The 22,170-nt window shown below is 41.9% G+C and overlaps 1 protein-coding gene across 1 annotated transcript in view; it reads right to left on the minus strand.

Moving 5' to 3' along the window:
* Window positions 1–3,252: 3,252 nt before the first annotated feature.
* Window positions 3,253–22,170, minus strand: part of MKX (mohawk homeobox) — a 61,004-nt gene continuing 42,086 nt past the window's right edge. The window contains exons 5-6 of the mRNA XM_022580699.3: window positions 5,852–5,885; window positions 3,253–5,746 (exon numbers count right to left, since the gene is read on the minus strand). Coding sequence (XP_022436407.1) covers window positions 5,560–5,746; window positions 5,852–5,885 — 221 coding nt within the window. The 3' untranslated portion in view covers window positions 3,253–5,559. The remainder of the gene's footprint in view (window positions 5,747–5,851; window positions 5,886–22,170) is intronic.

The raw sequence follows: 22,170 nt of genomic DNA on the forward strand, positions 1-22,170 counted from the left end.
ATGAGGAAACTGAGGTTAAGTGTCTTGTCTAAGATTGTAGGGCTAGTAAGCAGAAGAGATAGAATTTGAACCTCAGCATTCTGGCTCTAGAGCTACACTGCTTCTGTGATGACCAAATACATGTAGTACCTCTTATACACCCTGTGTATATGCACATGTGATGTTTAAGTTCTGAATTTTAAAAATATAAGGGAAGTAAAAAATATACTAAAAACTGGGAAAATATTTGCAACCTGTATTATAGATAAGGTACTTTAGATTTAGAAGTTTTAGATTTGCAAAGAGCTCATACAAATCACTAACAAATGGAAGAAAGGAAGGAAGGAAGGAAGGGAGGAAGGAAGGAAGGAAGGAAGGAAGGAAGGGAAGGAGGGAGGGAGGAAGGAAGGGAGGGAGGAAGGAAGGGAGGGAGGGAAACCAGACAGACAGATATAAACAGGCAGTTCACTGAATAGAAATACCAAAGACCAATAAGCTTATGCACAATATCACTCATCTTTAAAAAGTATAATGTAAGACAACGCTGAGATATCATTTTTTATTTACCACATTGTCAAGTATTGAAAAGTTTAGTAATATTCAGTGTTTTGACCAATTGGAAGAAAACAGACACTCACACCCTACTGTTAGAAGTGTAAAAAGGTAAAACTTTAAAATGGTAATTTGTCAACATCCTTCAAAATGTTTAACGTACCTATCACTCGACACATTACTTCCACAGACATATAAGTGGCTGAAGACATATACACACAAGAAGTTTCACTGCATCAGTATTTATAACAGTGCTACTGAAACACGGTCTGCACAGCAGTGATAATCTACAGATGGCTTGTTATTGGTCTGCTGGGAGATCAGGGGCCAGGATGTAATTCAGCTACACTTCTAGGAGCACTGTGAGTTCAGGTGACAATCTTTTCTCATAGAAAGAATTTCTTGATTAAGAAAACAGTATATTGATTTGTATTTGGACGAAAGCTCCTTATCTCGATGTGAAACAGCACTTTGAATAGCACTAGTTTGTAATAACTAAAAATTGGAAATAACTCTTAAGTCCATAGGGGTATTTGTTGGATACATTTAATAACCTGAACCAAAATCCTATGCATTCGTTTAAAATAAGGAAAGCTACATGTAGTATATATGTATATATACTGGATATGTATACACACATAGGATGGAGTGTAAAAAATGTTGCAAAGCGGTAGGAATATAGTACCAAGTACAAGATGAAAAAGCACAAGGTTGTATGTACATAGAGTTTCTGGAAGCATACACAAGACGTTGTGAACCATGGTTATCTTTGGGATGTGGGATTGGGATCGTGGAGAGATAGGGCATGGGGCTTTTTATCTGTGTCCCTCTATACTGCTTCAATGTCTCTACAACTAGCACAAGCTACGTTTATAATGTTTAAAAACATGAATTAAAAATTTTTGTTTAGAAGTCATGAATCAGGCTCACTGCAGATCAGGTTTCCAGAAACTGGAAACTTGGGCTGAGATTTGTTTCAGAAGACTTACTGAGACAATCTTTACATGGGATGGATTTCCATGGAGTCATCTGTGTAAAGATGTAACAACACATCAGCTTGTTTTTCCAAACTCAGAGATCTGTTTTTCTCACCTTAAAAAAAAGTTCATTATGGCCAATGCACACACCAACCAAACCAAATTTTTAGTTCGTCTCTAGGATGGGTCTCAAAGCTAGGAAGCGGTGAAGTCAGGACTCTGTCCCTGCAGTGTGACAATCAATGACCTAATTCTGATCATAACTGTTATAAAGAAGCACAGGACCAAAAGACTCTGTACTCAAGAAGGCCCAAAGATGGTGGCACATAACAAGTCTTTTCAAAATCTAGGGGTTCACGGAAACCACAATTTATTCTGCCAAAAATTATGGGATATTAGGCCTTTCCGAGTCATCTGGAACTCATTAATAATCGTTAACGGTTGTACAGTACCACGCAGTTGGCAAAGCACTTTTCTATCCACTGTCTTACTTCATCCTCATAAGAGACCTTTGGAGTAGGTAAATTTCATAGATCAAATTTTATAGATGCAAACACTGGGTACAGAAGCCTTATGCTTATTCCCCAAAGTCACTCAGAAGTGAAGAGGCCAAGCCAGGCTGCGCGGGCCCAAGCTCTACCGCCACCCCGCACTGCCTTCCAAGGCGTGGTCGACCTAAGCGGCCCCAGACGCAAGAGTCTGCGCAGCTTGCTCTTATTTTCTGTGTTTATTTGCACGATGTGATGCCTTTGAGCTGGATGAGTTTAAACGCAGACCACGGCTGTTGCCACTGTTCGCTAAACATTGCTACTTGGAGCAGGCAGAGTACAGACAGCAGCTTGAGTTCTTAGTCATCTTGAACAGGATCAAGCAGGACAAAAAGAGGGGAAAGCAGTTCTTGCTGTTCGGAATGAAGGCATCGCACATGCTGCGTCTTCTACGGGCATGTCTGTTCTTCCCTACCTTTGTTCTACTTTAAGCTTTTCTCCAGGAGTTTCAGACTAATGACAATGAAATGATCTTTCTTGAAGTTCTAATTCTGACGCCAACTTTTACCATTTCACTGCAATCTTTCACATCAGACAGCTTTCCTTTCTCAAGGCTCTTTATTAAACTACCCACATCTCATATTCCATTTATATTTCTACTTTCTTGCACATAAACCCTATATAAGGGAATTAAAATTATGTGATAATACCTTCCATTTATTGGGCACCTATTAAATGCCAAGCACTGTGGTAGGCACTTTATATATTGTATATTATCTCTGAACCCTGCAGCAAAGTCTACAGGGTGTAGCTCATTACTCTCACTTTGCAGGTGAAGAAACTGAAGCTGAGAGCGACTGAGTCTGGACCCTACAGTAGTGAGTGGCAGAGCTGGGACGCAAACGTACATCTGTTTAGCCTCAAAGCCAAGGTTCTCTCCAGTGCACAGCACCCAGTAATAATGCGTATTGTATTAGCTACTGGAAGGTTTTTAATGAAAATGTTCATTCTAAAGTTATGTATTTTAACCGTTAGCATCATACTTTTCCTCGGCTCTTAAAGGGTGGGTTGGTGGTCTAAGGTGATGAAATTCAACCCTAATACAAATGCAGTGCCCCGATATCATATCCCTGACCAACCTAAGGAGAATTATGGCATATAATGGACCCTTGTGTTCTACTGCCCTCTCCACCTGGTCAGCTCTCAAAGGAAAACAAAATTCATATTATCATTGAGGTCTAGAAATTAACTTTTATTTTAAATCTGTCAAGAACTCCTGGCAGTTATTAAATTTATTAAAATGATTACATATGGCAAAACAAAGAATAGAGGTAATTCTATTTCTCTACAACATAAATTATGAGTTAGAGTCTCAGCAGCTGACTCAGCATTGTTGAAGATGCTTTTAAAGGATCAGGGGGACTTTGATTTCCAGAAAATGTGAAAGCAGCAAAAGAAAAAATAAAGTAAAAGTAATTGCAATTGGAGCTATTATGCCAGGATGTGCTAATTATCAAATCGCCTTGATGTGTTTATAGGCCAGACTCCAAGCTTTGGTATTTAAAGAAAATCATGTAAAGAGCTGTCCTATACTGGCTTGTCATCCATGGTTTATAACATAGAACAAATCTGTTGATTCTTTTTGAAAAGATGGTAAAAATGAATTATGACTAATTCAAATAAAAAAACAACCAGCATCCATTCATCTAACTGAAATATGTAAAAACAAAAACAATTTTATTAAAATATTTAATACCAGAATAACTTATAGTAGTATGAAAAAGAGTGAAGTACTTGTCCTTAGTTTTCACTGACATGATCACATTTTTGAAAAATTGTTTTAAAAAGATTCCAAAGTTTTATCATGGATCTGTAACTATTTAAGGATCTTGTAAACCAGAAGAACTCATACTTCATCTGATCATACAGTCATAACTTACATATCTTGCTTTGCACTTACTCTTACTGCAAACAGCAATTTAGAAATCAAAGTAAAAATATATATATGTACAAAATATCTTAATATCAAATTATTTTCATTACACTAAATAAACCCAATCCCCAAATGTTATGTTACATGAAAAAGTGTCCTACAATGTATATCAAGACTGATACTGTCCATATATCAACTAGAGCAGCCTCTGGTTTTAAAAGCATTTTGCAAAATAAAGAAAAATGTCACCACGTGGCTGCACTGTTGGCTGTCATTCACACTCACAAAAACGCTTTCCAGTTTCAAAAAAAATTTATAAAATAGGTTACATACTCAGAAAAAACATCCCACCATAAAAGAGACAAATCCTTTTTACTTCTCTGAGCACAAATATTCTGTTATATTTGGCATCCCTACTGTTTATTCAAATTTCAAGCCTCCCCAAGCTGATTAGAATATTAATGTTTGATTGAAAAAGACCTTTCTTGATATTGATTATTCTCACTCCATGATAGTCTAATTTAGAAACAAAATGTTCTTTCTTTTAATACATGATTTCACCTTAATGTCCTATTTGGCAAAAGTCAGAGACTGTTCAATGTTTTGTTTCCCATATGTTTTAAATTTAAAAATCAATTTTGTGTGTATATGTATATTCACATCGAGATACATTTCTTTTATTACCTTGTTCTCAATGCAATTTAAGTTGTCCATCAGCAACTGTAATTTGAAATGGACCAAATAAGAGGTTTTTAGCTATTCCATATGAAAAACAGTTTCCATTACAAAAAACACTGAACTCTAATGCAAACAGGATTATGTTTTTAAACCTAAACTATAGTTTTAGTTTTATACGGGAACATTTCGAGTTATTTAGATAATAAACTTTTTGAAAACTTCGGCAAAACTTGAGAAAAAGAAAATCCAAATCAATTCTGAAGAGCATTGTGGTGTTTTCCAGCAGTGCTTAAAAACTTCTTTTCTGATCACGTTCATTGCCATTTTTCTTGAATGTACACATTGTGTGATCCCCGAACCTTTTATTTTGGAAGTTTGTAACCAACCAGATATGCAGGCAAGATACGTGCATAAAATTCTCACTGTCCCTCTGCAAAGCACACTGAACAATTTTAAATACTTCAGAATTTTTTTTTTTAAAGGAACATTTCATTTGGGCTGAACAGATTTCCAAGTTTTAACATGTGAATTAGTGAATACATTTCAAGGGCTTTCAGCAATTATGGTTTGAGTCCTGGCGTGGGTAGGTCCATCTGGAATGGCACTCACAGTCTCATGAGCATTGTGGTGTTGTCATTTTGAGGCACAGCTGCTCTACTATGCCCACGTTGCAGCTTATTTTCGGGAAAGCAAGGCACTTACTGTAATAGCAATGCAGACATTTTATGCATACTTGGAGTAACATAAAATAAGTTAATATTTTTGATTAAAGTGAGGTCTTATAATTTATACGTCTTTTATAGAAGCAACTAAATGATATATTTAGGACGATTAAAAATAGGAAGAGGCTTGAAAAGGAGTCATCTTCACTGCTGCTCCAGCCCCTAGGATGAGGGTTTATGAAAAAACACTGATGTGAAGAACAGCCATCGATCTGAAAAGTGACAAACTCTTAAAACTGCTGAACCAGGGGCACTTTGACCGTCTTCACTTCTGCAATGTGGGACGACTTCTGGATAATGCAGCTGGTGGTCCCCTGCAGCTTGTCTTTTCCCTGTGCGAGATTTGTTAAGGCCATGGCTGCATTGATCTCCTTCCAGTACGTGTCGTCCTTGCTTGGTCCCTTTCTATTAGCTGCACTACATTTAAGCAGAACAGAAAGAAAATGATCAAACTCACTGCAGCGCACGTAGAGAAGACCACCACTGAAAAGCGCAAATGGGAAATAAAAACATACCGCTCACCTGTCACCCTTACTGGATCTATTTTCCAGAGTGTCTGTAAAGAAAAGCAAACATTTGATTACTTTTCTTTTCTGCTATCTTTTTGAATCGCAGGCCTTTCATCATTAATTACGAGGACTGAAAGTTCGTCAGGAAACATGTTGAAAATTGATTACACTTTTTTTTTTTTTTTACGAAGAAGATGTGAAAAAAAATCTCTTTGCAAAGAAGCAGGAATAAGATGAGAACAGGTAATAAAGAATAAAAAGTGGCTCTCATAAACATACAAACATCTGAGGTCAGTTTGTTCTGAGACACTGATTGGGCATTTTGGTGAGAAGGGCGATGGCACAGGGAAAGAGTGCTGACTGTTCGGGGGCAGGTTCTGGTCTCACCCCACTACTCGCCGGCCGTGTGCCTTTGGGCAGATTGTGGTGCTGCATGAGGTCTGGGGTACAGTCTCCTGAACTATAAAATAAAGGAGCTCCTAGATGATCTTCAGGGTGCCTGTGGCTCGGCAGTCTATGATTTCATGGAAATCAAACCTTCATCTCAGAGATAGGACTGGCAGGTAGTCAGTCCCCTCTGGCGAGTTAGCCGATGAATAACAGACCCAGTGCTGACAGCAACGCAGGACTCCTGGCGGATTGGAATAAGCAGGCACTGGTCTGTGAGCTCCACACGGACCCTTCATCCCGCAGGACATGAAAGCCAGGCTTGCTGCTTCACTCGGAGCACGAATGTCTATCAAAACCACACCTTATAAAGGAAGACGAAATGGGTTCTTGATCCGGATTAACCCTCTCTGGGGGAGCTCCTCTGGCCAAAAGAGCAAGGTATCAGGAACACAAAAATAGACATGCTGGAGGGAAAGATTCCAGAGGGTAAAGGGGGGCAGCGGCATGGCACGGGAGGTTAGAACACAGAGTGGGGCTGGAGCTCCCAGCAGCCTTAGAGATGCCAGAAATACAGCGGTTAAACCTCCGCCACCAGCACCACCACCACCAGCGACAAACACCATTGAGAACCTACAGAACGAAGCCCTGCACCCCACACAGGAAGCACGGGAACAGGGAGTTTGCTCACAGCGTCTCTGGGCTCCACGGCCTCTGGAAAGCTGGCTTTTCCTGCCCTCAGTTCCCTCCCTTTGTTCTCCTCCCCTAGCTCCCCGGCAGTGCTCAAAGCTAGTTTGCCGCGGTGCAGCCTCATCTCCAGCCCTGGGCTCCCAGAGAGTCGTGGAACTCGGAGAGACCTGGGGGGGAGATCAGGAACACGATCATGATATAGTCCCAGCAGGGCGACATTTCCCAGGGACGTGACCGTGTCGACAAGGCAGCTAAACCTTGATGCCCTCGATGGATGAAAAGAGTCAGGGAAAGCTGTTAACACATCCTGAGTCAGGCCAGGCAGTGTAGACCGGGAGACAGTAACGGTCACCGTGAGCTCTTTGCACAGCCTTTCACTCAGGGCCACCCTACCTACCCTGCCGAAAAAGAAGACAAGCAAACACAACAAAAGCGCGTAGTGAATAAACGGCAAGGTTGTCACGAAAAGTAAGTGAGATGAAGTGTGTCTGGCCCCAAATGGAACAATAAACGTTAGTCCCTTTGGTCTCCTTTCGTTTTAGGGTCTTTGGAAAAATAACTGGATTCCTGCGTAGTTGGTCCCCCTCTGGAGCCCTGCTAGCCTCTGGATCTTTCGGCCCCTACGAGGTAGGCCTGGATGGTTAGCTACACCTCTGCTGTTGATAATTTTGGAATTATAATATTGAAGAAAAAGAATGACAACTTTGGATTCACAGAACCCTCATAATCCTCGTTTACAGATCACGTCCTACATGTGGGCACAACTCCAAGCCCTTTGTGTCTTAGCTTATTCGGCATCAGTGTCTCTGCTGTCTGTCAAGTCTTTCTCTGTTTGGTGCTATTAACTGCAAATCTCTGCTCAATAATGACAGATACAAGGCACTACCAGAACAGAGAATAAGTCAGTGCCTTTGTTTAGGACAAGAAAAGCTAACAACATTGGACATTTTACAGAGAGGAAAAAAAACGAGTTAGGCCTTTGCTCAATTCTGCCCACAAATTGCAACAATTCTGTTGCCAAAGTGAAGCAATAGGTTATGGAGATATTTATCCAATGGAAAGACTTGGCAAAAGCAGAATAAGTTCCATGAAGGTTAAATAACATTAGGGAAATAACAAAACATAATTCAGAAAAGACCATGTAACTGATGCTCTGGCTTACGAACGAAGCTGTCTCGCATGTACACAGGGGACCAGCATCCGATTCCCCACCTGGATGGGCAACAGAGTGCAGACAACAGGAAGGAAGCCCGTGGCTGCCGACTCTGTAGGTGGAAGGAAGACATGTAGGTCCCTGGGAAGGTCCACGAGAGCTTGTTTAAGGTGAAGTGTGAACTAGGGTGTTCTGCATCCCTGCGGCCAGCCAGACGCCACAAGCACCAGCCCCCATGGCTGCCTGCCAGAATCCTGCCACCAAGAAACAAGTTTACTACGGCCAACCGTGAAATTATAAAACTCTGCTTACTCTTGGGGTGTATGTGTTTTACAGTTTGGTGCCTATGAAAATACCTTTGAAGTGTAAACACAGAGACCCCGATCCCCGTTTGGGTATTCTTAATTAGTTTCACGAATTTCAACAATGTCCTCGCAGCAAAGATGAATCCTGTAATTTATTTCTAAGGCAGAGAGGGCACTCAGTTCAATGTCATTTGGTATGGATTCAGGTTCCTTTCCCAGCAACAGAAGAAAAGGCTTCATAAAAAGGAATGAAGAGAAGACACACTTTGCTTCTCTATCAGTAGTAAATGTTCAAACAGCATGTAACGAAGTTCGATGTCAAAGATTTCAAACCAACAAGCAAAAGCTGACTGCTGGGGGGTCAAAAGCTGCTTTGGGGGCATCTCTGTGCCGAGGGTAGTTTTGGTGCAAAACTTCAGTTGGTGCTGGAAGGGCGTGCTTCTGCTGCTGCTGGCGAGCTGCCCACGTGGCCGGGGTTCCGTGCGTCCGAGAGCCACCTCCTGCAGAGCAGCGGTTCCCAGAAGCACCAGCAGAAGGGAGACAGCAGACAGGGGCCCTTGTACTCTGAAACATTTGTACTTTTGTAGGAAAGCAAAGGAGTATAAGCATCTGGCAATCTGGGGAGACTGTTTTCTATTCCTGATGCTGAGATGAAACCTGGGGAGACGCCCCAGCGGCTTCAGAGAATGGAGGTCGTTTGAGGGGGACTCAGACAATTTACAATCCGCTCATTCTATTAAATGTGGAATGTTCTTTTTCATGTGCTCTTTTCCTTTGAAGTATAAACTCACCGGCACTTATCTGGTTCAAGTATTTTGTGTCTCTTCGGCCAGTGGTCAGTATTTAAGCAGCGGTGAGTTTCTGGGCCACCACTCGACGCCACTTCAGCAGACAGGAGGTCTCTCACCAGCCCCCTCCAGAAGCGGCGCCCAGTAGCTCAAGAGAGGACGTGACAGGAGCAGGAAGGGGTCTGAGCAGACGCCCGCCCGCCGTCACTGCCCAGGCACAGACCCGGGTCCGAGGCCAGCTCAGCTGCCTCTCTCACTCTGCAAGTAGCTTGGCTCTGCCGGTCCCACGTCTGAGCTAAAATGCCTTTTTAGATCCCAAGGTTCCAAAAATCAGCTACGCTGTCAATTATCATAAAAGCAACTGGTTGGCAGGAACAACTTACTGAACCAGCCAAAAGAGCGTGTTTTAAGACCAAAAAAGAAAAGGAATGAAAAAAAGAGATGCGTCGTTAGGAAAATCTTGGATGCTGTAAAACCCAAACCATGTTGAAACTTAAAATGGGGCTATCCTCAGTTTGGACATGTGTTTCCTTATAAAGTTAAGTAGAGAAACAATTATAAAGAAAATTCAGTTCTACTGCAACTCGAGATGTGCAAGCACAAAGCCCTGTGGGCAAAGTGTCCATTCAAGTTTGAGAAATGCAGTTTAGAAATATTCATTCTGATATATATTCCTGAGGTAATAATTCTAGTCGTAAAAAGAGAAAAAAATATGGCCAAGTCTTTTGCACTGAGATTTTTTTTCAAATTTAATCAGTAAGTCCTGTTTTAAAATGCTCCACAAAATACTACTCACACCACTGAAAGGTAAATAAAATTAAGAATAAGAAAACCAGTATTTTTAATTACATAATCTAAAAATCATGTATTATATGTTTCCCTAAATTAAAATGGAAAGAGAGCTCCAGACGCTTGACAAATGTGCCTTCTCACACTTGATCGGTTTGGGAGCCGCTGCTGGAGACAGCAGATGTGGACAGCCAGGCTTTAGTGTTTCTGGTCTCAGGGGTCCCAAGAGACCCTGGAGCACGAGACCAGTTTCTGGAGCTATTTACATACTTGGAACAACTGAGATAAAGCACGAGACTCTGGTGACTCGGGTAGATATAAAGCCTCACTGAATATTCTGAAATACCGATCACTCCAGATTTGCAGGAACTCACACCAGACAGCATCGACCCCGTCTCTCTCTACTTCCCCACACACTGGATCTGGGCGGGGCTCACACACCCCTACAGACTGGTTCCACCGCGGCTGGACATTTCTTTACTTTTAAAAATAGCATTTGTTGTTGTTCTCTAATAAGAAAGGCATGCAGGTTCGCTGCAGAAAATCCAGGAAAAAGTGTAAAAGAGAAAATAGAGGGCACTGACGGATAACTCAAATTAATATTTGGATGTATTGACTCCCAAAGCAAGTTTATATACATTTTTTAAAAAGGAGTCATTTTGTACGTGTTTTATTTTAAGATTTTTTTGATGTGGACCATTTTTTTGTGTGTGTGTGGTACGCGGGCCTCTCACTGTGGTGGCCTCTCCCGTTGCGGAGCACAGGCTCCGGACGCGCAGGCTCAGTGGCCATGGCTCACGGGCCCAGCCGCTCCGCGGCATGTGGGATCTTCCTGGACCGGGGCACGAACCCGTGTCCCCTGCATCGGCAGGAGGACCCTCAACCACTGCGCCACCAGGGAAGCCCTTGATGTGGGCCATTTTTAAAGTCTTTATTGAATTTGTTACAATATTGCTTCTGTTTTATGTTTTGGTGTTTTTGGCCGCAAGGCCTGTGGGATCTTAGCTCCGCCACCAGGGATCGAACCCGCATCCCCTGCATTGCAAGGCCAAGTCTTAACCACTGGACCACCAGGGAAGTCTCTGTATGCGTTTTAGAACTTGCTTTTTCACTGAACTTCTACTTCTTCCTTACCCTTTTGTTAACAAACAAGATAATAATCTATCGTTTGGCTTCCCCTGATGTGGCAATGTTTTTTGTTTTGTTTTGTTTTTTTGTTTCTTGTATTTTCGCCTGTGAAAAAGAAACGGCTTGAAAGAATTCAAAATCCAGCTTCGCCCGGTTTAAACTTGAATTTTGAGAGTCTCGAATGTTACAAGAAGGGGTTATCTTTAAAACAACAATTACTAGCATTTCATCATTTAAGTAATCTCAGTTGATAAAGCCACCTTCAAAGACCATGGCAAGGCCTAATGCATTATTTACATAGAAAGCCCATTAAAAACCTATTAAACACCTTTTCTATACCTTTTGCTAGTATTCTAGACCATAGAGATACAAAAAAATGACTTTTTTTCCTCCTTATTATTTAATCTGTAACATCAAAAAATCAGTCCAAATCACAGAATAGGAAATCTAAAGCTCCGTTGAGCTCATCCTCAGACTTTAAATTAGAGAGACATTTTAATAGGTGTGATACCCCTAAAATCACTCTTGCATCACCAGGACTGAACTACTGCTAAGTAACTGCTAGACAGCTGTTGCTGCATTACTTTAGGGGAAATGTCTGTGGTTATCCTCTCTTTGGGGTAGTTAGAGCTTTTGAATAAGTAAAGATAAATCACCCCAAGTGATTTTGCTCAAAAAGGAGGGGAAAAAACCTACCCAACAACCTGTAACACTTGTCTGTTGATGATTAAACTGCTATTTCCAGTGCCATGGACTGAAGGTGAATTACACGTTAAAGCTTCAGCATGACAGGAAGAGACTGCACCAAAACTTGGTGAATATCAAGGCTATCGCTCATGGAAGGATTAGTGGAGCCTTTCAGAATAGTGAAAATTATAAAATGAAACCCGCCTCATCTTCATGGATGGAGCTGGTATTTCTTTTCCCTTTGCAATATACTAGTTAAATTATTTATCCTGAGGCCTTAAAGAATGAGTGGCTTCCAAAATTATTTCAGAGTTTAAAGAAAATCTTTTCCAAAAATTAAGCCAGTGTTTCCTCCAGCCATGACTTCCACCATCTGGAGAAAGATTCTTTTCCTTCCTGCCACCTCTCACGTGGGCTGGCCTCTCACTATAGCTAATAGTGCCCAGATGTCCTGGATCCGCAGGGTCCCCACCGTCAGCTGCCTTTCTGTCAATGCGTCCTCCTCTCGATCTCCTCCCAGAAAATAAAAAATTAGAAACCACACCCCTCTCTTCTGGACCAATAGTGAAGACTGGGGTAGCTGACACCTCAAAGCTTTCAGGATAGGTTATAGTTCCATTAACAACAGCAGAACGTCTTTATTGTTCCAGGAGCACCCATGACCGTGGCTAATCTAAGTGTCGATGGGCTCCCTATCATTTAGGGAGCTACATAGCTGTCCTACGGCTTTTCTGATTATGCGGAGGAAGAAAACTTGAGGCTGGTGGCTCCTTATTAGTTCCCAGCTGAACCTTTGTTCTGGTAAAACGCACAGTTATTCTGACCTCATCAGTCTGGACTGGAGGACTAAAGGCACAGGAGGTGGGATCTGTAATTTGAATGTAACTTTTCAAATAAGCGGAGTACCACCCAATTAGAATGTCTCAACTCCACTTTCCATCTTCTCCACTAAAGATATTAAAGGTCCTCAATGCTAAGTTACTCTGTGCTCCGACTTTCACACCTGGAAAGCAGGGCTAATCGCACTAGACTCAGGTTATGAGGATTTCATGTTTTCCAGAACACTTAGAAGAAAGCTTAAGCATGTATACCAAGAACTATATAAATCCTTGTAAACATTTCTAAAAATTAACCTCTCCTCTCACTGTATTTTTTACATCTAGAATATGGGGCTGAATGTTAGTTCATCAGAAAAAATAGTGTTGTTCAGAGATTTAATATGAAAACCATTATGTAAGGGTGAAATATTTTAACTCTGGCCAAAGCCCATGAGCGCAGATTAATGCATTAATTGTGCAGAATCTATCATCTTCAAAGACAAAATGGCTTTTCTGATGCTATTTTGTGCCAGAGTACATAACATGCCAAGACAAAGAACACTGGAGCCACATTAAAGAATATCTACTAACTTTAAGTGTCTAATGGATTTTGTTACTTCATTTTCTCAAGGGGAATATTGGAGATGTCACCCCAGATGTTTCATCCATGAAAGCTAGGTTTCTAGCCAAAGTCTCAGAAAATGACTTCCTAACTATACCCGAGTAACTTCCGTGTGTGCCCGTGCGCTGCAAGGGGCGTGAGTTGGTTATAAAAGTGTTCCCTTCCACATGCAAGTTGGGCTACTAGTTCTGAAAACAGGGTGGTCTTACTCTGATTCTCAGCTGAACTTTAATTTTGTCCCAATGTCCCAACACTGACATTCATCCTCTAAGTTCTGCAACAGCACAAGGGCTACATAATAGCTGCCACACCACAGTTCTAGGAGGTTAATGTTTAATAAATATGTAGCTGAATAGTGTTAGGTTACAACGTACTAATACGACTTTCTTCAGCAAAACAAGGCCTTTTAAATGGAAAAATGTGCATTTGCTATCATCTAGAAACTGGCTGGAACGTCTGGCTCCATCCATGTATTTTCAAGCTCTTCAGTATCTCTGAAAAATCATCAAAAAGTACTTTTGCTTTGATATATGAACTGAAGTGTATCTTTGAGTTGGCTCACATTATGGCCATGCTTTTCAAATTCCTTAAATTACCAGAAATGACACTTCAGACTAGGAGATCTTGCTGTTAAACCTGTCTGAATGCATTAACACCAGAAATGACACAACAAGAGAGGTGACGTTCGCCAACCCCTTGGATCTTCCAGAAGAGGTGCAAGTGACAGTTCTCTACTCACAGTTCGTCTGCTGTACTTATTAATAGAAAAGAAGCATATTTTAGACATAAGATGAACAGTATTACCAGTCTTTCTCCTACATTTCAGATACATTTTGATGCTCCTAATACACTTAAAATGTTAAAATTATACTTGGCATGTCAGTATTCTATGTTCACACATTTCTACATTTAAAGGTTCTGTGATTTTCTGCTTTTAATTTCAGAAACAGTCATTTAAAGTCTAAACTAGGGTGGGGAAGGACTTTCAAATGAAAATTGGGAAGATTTTTGTTGATGGTGTTGAAGGTGGGAGAAGCTGAAAAGCAGGGAGAGGCGTAAAGATGAGGAAGAAGGCCTTGCGGGCCTGGGCTGTGGCTATGGGTCCGAGTGTCCCTAGTCTAGAGGTCTTCTGATGACCCGATCTGACCAGAGAAGACCAGATAATCACTAGGAATCGACAGCCCAAACCATTCATTAAATTCCAGTGGCATATAGATCCTATTTCCCTGCTATCACCTAAATGTAGGCTACAAGAAATTTCTAGAAGAGAGTAGGGGATAAGTTGCTTTCATCTAACGAGTTGATCTATTTGGGGAGCAAACAAAAACATTTCATAGATCAAACCCACCTTTTTGTACAATAATTTCTCTAAGGCACAGGATGTATCTTAGGACCATAAGAAAATAGCTGCGGTTTCACTAGGAACAGGGCGTCGGGTGAGTCATTTATGTGCACCACATCTCAGGTTCACCTATAAACTGGGGATAAGAGTAACCCCTCCTTCCCGGGCTTGCAGTGAGGATTAAATGAGGTGCCCAGTGTAAAGCTTGTGGAACAGAGCCTGGTGCACGGGAAGGGCTTTGGCGTCACGACTCCCTGAGGGAAGTGAAGCTGTCAGTCGACCTTTACCCGCTGAGGGGGCCACCCCAGGTCCCTTGGGGGTTCCGAGGGTCCTATGGCTCAGTAGGATCCGTCGGGGCTGCGTTTAATGAACCAAGTTCCTGATTCTACCTTCGTATCAGTAGCAGATATAACATTTGTATTAGGAAAATGCCGTTCAGAAATGGGTGACTCTAGGTTCAAAATGCTTTTGTCTATTTTTGCTTAAACATGAATATAATACCACTTAAAATATGCCTTTTTTGGGGGGGGATAGTGTAATAAAAGTCTACTTGCATTACTTCCCCCAGGTATTACAGTTTTTGCTATGCTGTGATGTATATAGTTCAGGGAGAGTCATTACAAATACAAACTTGAGGATAAAGATAAAGGAAAATCTTGAGGACCCAAGATTTTCATTGTAATATATTACACAATACTTCAGAATAATCAAATCACCATCATTCTCTTCTAACTGGAACAGCTATGGTAATAACAGACTGTTATAAGATCTGTGTTTTCTGTTTTGAAAATAAACACGTAGGCCCAGCTCTATATTGCTGTCATGGTGGGGACTTTTATTTTGGGGAGTCTTATATTTTTTTAAATTTTCCTTTGGGAAATAGTAATCCAGATGGGGGTCATCAAAAAGTAATTATTCAACCTAATGTGGATTTTTTTTTTCTTCCTAGGGTAGGATAAAAAGCTTTTATAAACTCAAGTAAACTTAGTTTCTGCTGCCCTTAGAAGAATACTTTGTTCAGGCCTGCCTCAAAAAGAACAGAGCATGGTGTTATTATACATTGTGATGAGGTTTATAAACCGTTTTTGGTTATTTTTAATCTGTTATTTTTAAAGCAGCCCTGAGAGGTACCTGGAGCTATATGATCTCTAAAGAGGAACAGGGATAGGGGAACAGAACCACCATGCAAACAACGTGGTCACCCCCAGGACCAAAATCACTACAGTAGAGCTCAGTGGTCAGCATGCTGAACTGAGCAGTGACAGGGTCCTGTCTAGGCCTGCTGGTGGCTTTGCTTTTGAACAAGAGCAGAAATGGCAGAGCATCTGGGACCAAAGGGCTGAAGAGGATCAAAGTGCTAGTGACCATCACCTGGAAGCCACCCAGAGGCCCAGGGACAGGCTGAGAACTAGGGACGACCCTCGCCGTGTCTGCTGGAGGGTGAGCTGAGCCCCTTCTTCCTGCAGAGCACGTGGGTCCCTCCTGTGCTGGGACCACCACCCGCCACCGATGACCCAAATTAGACACATAGGCTCCACGCTACAGCCTTAAGCAATGCAATCTTCAGGAGGGGTGTCTCTATCACAAGATAGTAAAAATACAGTGCTTAAACGTGAAGCAAAGAAACTGTAAAGAAAGAGCGCAAACACTCTTAGGGTCTTAGATAAAAAGAAAAAATACCAGAGCCTGATGACTACCAGAAAGAAGCATGAGTACAGCACACAGAAAAGTTCTTGTAAAGCCATTTCATGGAAATTTAAATGCAGAGGAATGGCATGTTCACATGACTTAAATATATTTAAATGCCAAGCAGCTGCCATACGTAATGCCCTGTAAATGTCATAGCCTGTTTTAAAAGTAAATAAGACACCTCAAAAATAAAAGAGAAAACATATTTGTTTTAATCATTAAAAATGACTGATTTAGAGAAACGGACAATGAACCCAATATTATTTTTGGACTAAAAGCAATCCTCTGTAATTCCTGGTATCTTCTACCCTTTCACATACTTTCTGATGACTATAGAGAGAAATATATTTTAACAATCAGTTGTGTAAACTAATTTTAAAATAAACAAAAGAGAGACAGGGAAAAGCAGAAAGCTGTGGAAAAACAGAGAAAAGAATCAAAAATTACATTTGTAGGACCAACCAGATCCACTTAGTCACACTTTTGGGTTTGGTGATGGGATACACTATATATACTCACAAGCGATTTAAATATTAAATTCTCTCTAGAGAACCAGAACTAGGTGATGAATACGCACTGTGCAGAAGATCATAGTCATTGCTTTGAATCAAAGGACTACACAAAAGAGCCTGGCTCTCACACTCCAGGGTAAACAAACTACATACTTTCATCATGAAAGCACAAAAAATTGCCCCTTCTTTGGGTAATGACAGCCAGGAAAATCGTAATTCCTTGCAAGATTCCCAAGCTCTCGCAGGCATGTGGTTTCTCCCCTCCCTAGTGGTGACTCTCCACACTCAGAAGGGGAACGCAAAAGGGGCAGAACAGTTACTCACAAAAACTAAAGAACTAGGAAGGCTCCTGAAACTACAGATGTTCCACGGCGATGCTCACCGTATCCTCTGTTGTTTTAGAGGTCTGTCCTGTTAGACGCACACCCAGTTAAAGCCAGCAGGAGTGAGCCACTCATTACGCATACGGTTTGCACATGGGTCCAAAGCCAGGGGAGCTAAAAGCATCTATTGAACAAGGGAGGAGAAACCATCCTTCCCAGGCCACCACAATGGGAGCTGAACACAGGATGTTACAAACACGCAGGAAGAAGTGAGCCATTGTTCCATTCAGGCCTCGGGCGGCATTAATCACACAGCCCTCAGCACAAGATGGGAATAAGAGTTAGTCGGTCGGGCTTTTTAGGAAATATATTTCTCTTATTTTCCAAACTCTAAGTAACTGGATATATTATCCCACTGATTTTCAGCCTACTTCAGGAGACAAATACTGAATGATATCACTTATATGTGGAATCTACAAAATAAAACAAACAAATGTGTACAGCAAGACAGAAGCTGACTCACAGACAGAGAGAACAAACTAGTGGCTACCAGTGGGGAGAGGGAGGGGCAGGGGAAACTGCTGTGTATAAAATAGATGAGCAACAAGGGTCTATTGTACCGCTCAGGGGATGTGGCCATTATCTTGTAATAACTTTTAACGGAGTGCAATCTGTACAAATACTGATTCGCTATGCTGTGCACCTGAAACTAACATAAATACTGTAAATCAACTATACTTCAATTTTAAACACTGAATGATCTTCTTAGAAAAAATAATAAAATCATGAGATTAATTTTAAAAAATTAAAAAATAAGTTATTTTATTAGATAGCTTATTGGATAATAGATAATAGATTCTTACTTGGACAAAAGGATGCACAAAAATCCTTTCTTTCAAAGTGAAAGGCAAAGGAATCTGTATTTGTGCTGATTTATAGGACCCCCTGGAGAAGCATAAAGAAATGAAGGATGTGTAATGATGAAAATGCACTGAATTAATTATTCACGAGTAATCGTCATCATCATAAAAATAATTAGCAGGGCTAGGAAAAGCAGAAAGTGGGCCCAGAAATGAAAGAAAGATGATTATTTTTATACTGGAGGAAAAAAAGGAGGTAATGGGAGCTGTGCGGGGCAAGTGTTGAAAGCATCTGTCAAAAGGCTGCTTGAGAGATGGGATCCCAGTTTATGATTAATTGAAAAATTATTCAAATGGAAATTCCATGCTAATGTTAGCAGTCTTTAAGACAGAGAAAGAGAATAACCCAATTAGTTACTCAAATTCCTACAGCTGCTTTTCATGGGATTAGTGCCTTATTTTGGTTTATCTTGAATTGAGAAATTGAGTGCACCTGTTCACTGCTAATCAGTGTGAACTGGGAAGGGTGAAGTTCACTTAATCACACTTTCCCCCTCCCACAGTAACTTGCAATGGAAGAGAGCAGATCTGGAACCAGAGAGCTCGGGGTCTGAATCCCAGCACTGCTGCTTATTAGCATGTGGTCTGGGGAAAGTCGGTTAATATCTCTGCGTCTCATTTTTTTTCTCATCTGTAAAATAGACACAAAATACGGAACGATGAAGACTGTTGCAGAAATTAGTAATAATCACTGCAAACCACCAGGCAGCCAGGCATCCTCAATAAAGAGCAGCTATAATTATTCCACAATTGCAAACTTTGTAGTGGCAGCAAACTAGGAGACAATGTTGAAGATTTACCCTGAAATGGAACAGATAATGAATAACACAACAATTCAAAATAGTTTTTTCATTTCAATTGTCTCCCCTGGGTCACGGACAGGCATGTTATGTCTCTGACACTCTAGTGTGGAAAATTCTCCAAAGGGCAAGACTGCATATTATGGAGACTTCAGTTTTGCAACGGCTTGGAGAAGGTCACTTAAGTTGCTTAGTAGCCATAATACGCAAAACATCAGAATGGAGTCTTCGATGAGAGTAAGAATGAGCATACACCACGGCAAATTCCAGGATTAGGTCAGCAACTGGTCTTTTGCTGCTCATTTTTGGGGTTGGCGCACGTAGCTGTTCTTGGCCTGGCAGCTTGCATGTGTTATCCACGCAATCATATACGTATGCTAGCGTGTTTACTCTTAATTGCTCGGAGAAAGTTTTGAATTGTGAAGATCTTTACTCAAGATAGAATATGGCATTTGCATCTGGGGGAACAGCTTTGGAAATGCCCAGTTCTTAAAAGACAGGTCTCTAATCTTTGTTATTAAAAAAGCTCTATGAAGAGCTCACTGACTGATACAAATCCACAAAGAAAAAAATAACTACTTAAAACATACATTACCTAAAAGACCTTAATTGTATTACTGCTTTATCCTAAACAGCTGTACTTGGTATCCTTAAATTGGAGTAAGAATATATGGGTTATTTCAGTACTCCCAACATCTTACAAAGAGACCAACATTTATTAAAAAGTTCTTCCCACTGCACAGCAGAATGCGAGAGATACTCAATTTCCCTTGGAATTTTTGTGCCATCTTTGGATGCCTGGTGCTTTCATAGAGAATGGGTAACAACACTACAATGAAGCTGAACTTATCCAAGTAAAAACCAAATTTTTTTGAGTATCAAGTGGAAAATTACACTTTGTACACAGCATTTTACCCTCCCCCCCCTTTTGGGGGCATAATTAAGGTCCAGGTCAACTTATCACAATTCACAGTGGTGACAACAGTATTTATCAAGCATTTCGCAAGTCATAAATGTGCATTAATCTCATTTCCTTTTTGTGCACACTTATATCATTTTCCCCATTTTACAACCGAGACTCAGAAAAGCTGACTGACAGGTCCAAGGCTAAACTTAGTAAACAATAGGGCTAGTACTAGAAGCCCAATCTTTTAATCTTAAGTGCAATAGAATGGGCTCTTCTCCATGGTGTCTTCATTTACCGCTCTACAGGTTCATTGGTTGGTTCAGCAAACATTTACTGAATGCACTCTAAATGTCAGGCACTGTGACCTTAGAAATACAGTAAGTCCCCTACCTACAAAAAAGTTCTGTTCCGAGAGCACGTTTGTTAAGTCCAACGAAGTTAGCCTAGGTACCCAACTAACACAGGCAGCTCTACAGTACTGTGCTGTAATAGGTCTATAATACTTTTCACACAAATAACACATAAAAATCAAACAAATAAAACATTTTTTATCTTACAGTACAGTCCCTTGTAAAGGACAGTAGTCCAGTACAACAGCTGGCATGCAGGGGCTGGCATCGAGTGAACAGGACAGAAGACTTACCGACTGGAGGAGGGAGAGCAGGTGGGAGATGGTGGAGCTGAAGCAGATCGTCAGCAACAAGAGACGCCAGCTACATCGCCACCGCTACACCTTAGCAGTACCGGCTACATCGCCGCCGCTACACCTTAGCAGTACCGGCTACATCGCCGCCGCTACATCTTAGCAGTACCGGCTACATCTTAGCAGTACCGGCTACATCACCGCTGCTTTTACACTTGCTTCCAGCCAACCTGGGCTTGAAATAAAGATACTGCACTACTGTGGTCTACACAGTCCTGTAAGTGAATTACACAAAAGCACGACCACGTGCAGAGGATGCACGCACGTGACAACTAACTCACGTGACCGGACACATGAACACATGTTCGCATCTTTGAAAGCTCGCGACTTGAAGGTTCGTATGCAGGGGACATACTGTACGAATTACAGATGGGTCTCACCCCAAGCAACTCACTGAGTAAATGACAAGAGCTCCGTGTGACTAGTGCTCTGGGGGCCCTGAGTGGGGCTCTGAGTGAGATGGCACCCTCTGGGGCGGCAGAGAAGAGGCCATGGGCAAGTGCGTCCAGCAAGCACCCTCCTCCATTCACGCCTGCGCCCAGCCAGCGCCATCACCATCTGAGCACCAGGACACAGTAAAGACGGGAAAGCGACCGGCCAAGGTAAAGATGAGCAGCGGCCACTGAGGCAAAGGTGGGGAGCGGTGTTCCAGGTGAAGGGGCAGCTGTATGAAAGGGCAGGGCGATGCCGGCACCTGACCCCTGTGTCTAATCTTTCTGTGCAGCTGAAACGAATGAGGCGTGCGAAGGGGCTGGTGAGAGATCAGCAAAGGCCGGGTGCTGAGGGGTTCCTGGGTTTGTGTGCCAGGAGGAGGAAGGTGAACTCCATCCTGAAAGGATGTGTAACAGTGACATGATTGGACCTGGATTCAGAACGATCCCCCTTGCCTTAGTGTAAGGTGAGATCGCGGCAGGAACTCAGACAGGTGAGGAGTGGGGGTGGAGGACGCAGCAGTGGGGACGCTCGCTCGGGGGCAGCCTTGCTGAAGGGTAGGTGGGGTCTGGGAGCACGAGGCAGGAGCCTCTACTGCCTCTGGGGCTGCCTCCCCTGACTGGGTGGGTGGGGATTCTCTGAGTCCGGAAGGACGGAGGGAGAGCACGTTTCAGCTTGGAGGGCACGGGCCGTCGGGAGTCTGACGGTGACATGCTGAGAGTAGGAAGTGCTTTGAGGGCCTTCGAATGTGGACGCTGATGTGCTCAGGGATGCAGGACGCCGCCCTGAACAAGAAGAGGACGCAGCGTGGCCGCATTACGTAGCAACATATTTAGAAACATTGTGATATTATCTCCTCAAAGTAGTCATCGTAACATGGAAATCGATCGGCATATAGGTAAAAGAGGTATACAAATAAATAAATATGGATGGGTCTCACATGAATAATGTTTTAGCACATAGATCTAAATATCTTCCCATATGCTGGCTAATATTATCCAGCGTGTGATTAAAAAAAGTGTCAAATACCAAAGTCTTGAAAGATGAATTATTTTAAAAACTTTATTAGTCACACCCTTTATCCATACTGCATTTGCTCTCAGAAGGAAATGTACACCCGAAGGGTGAAAAGGAAAGAAATAGTTTCCTTAAGCGAAGGAACAGAGAGAGCAGAGAATGTAGCTGGCTCCCTGCCTGTCAGAGAACACTGAAAAGCTAGAAGTTTCAAGGCAAATCTCCACTAATCCACCTTTTACCAAAGTTCGCACTTAAAGTCCACCTTTTGACATGAAACATTTAATAGGAACTTTATTTTAACCACAAAGTGCCCTTAAAAA

The sequence above is a fragment of the Delphinapterus leucas genome, chromosome 2, assembly GCF_059928025.1.
Source record: "Delphinapterus leucas isolate spDelLeu-1000000601 "Yukka" chromosome 2, BTC_Dleu_Yukka2, whole genome shotgun sequence".
Lineage (NCBI taxonomy): Eukaryota > Metazoa > Chordata > Mammalia > Artiodactyla > Monodontidae > Delphinapterus > Delphinapterus leucas.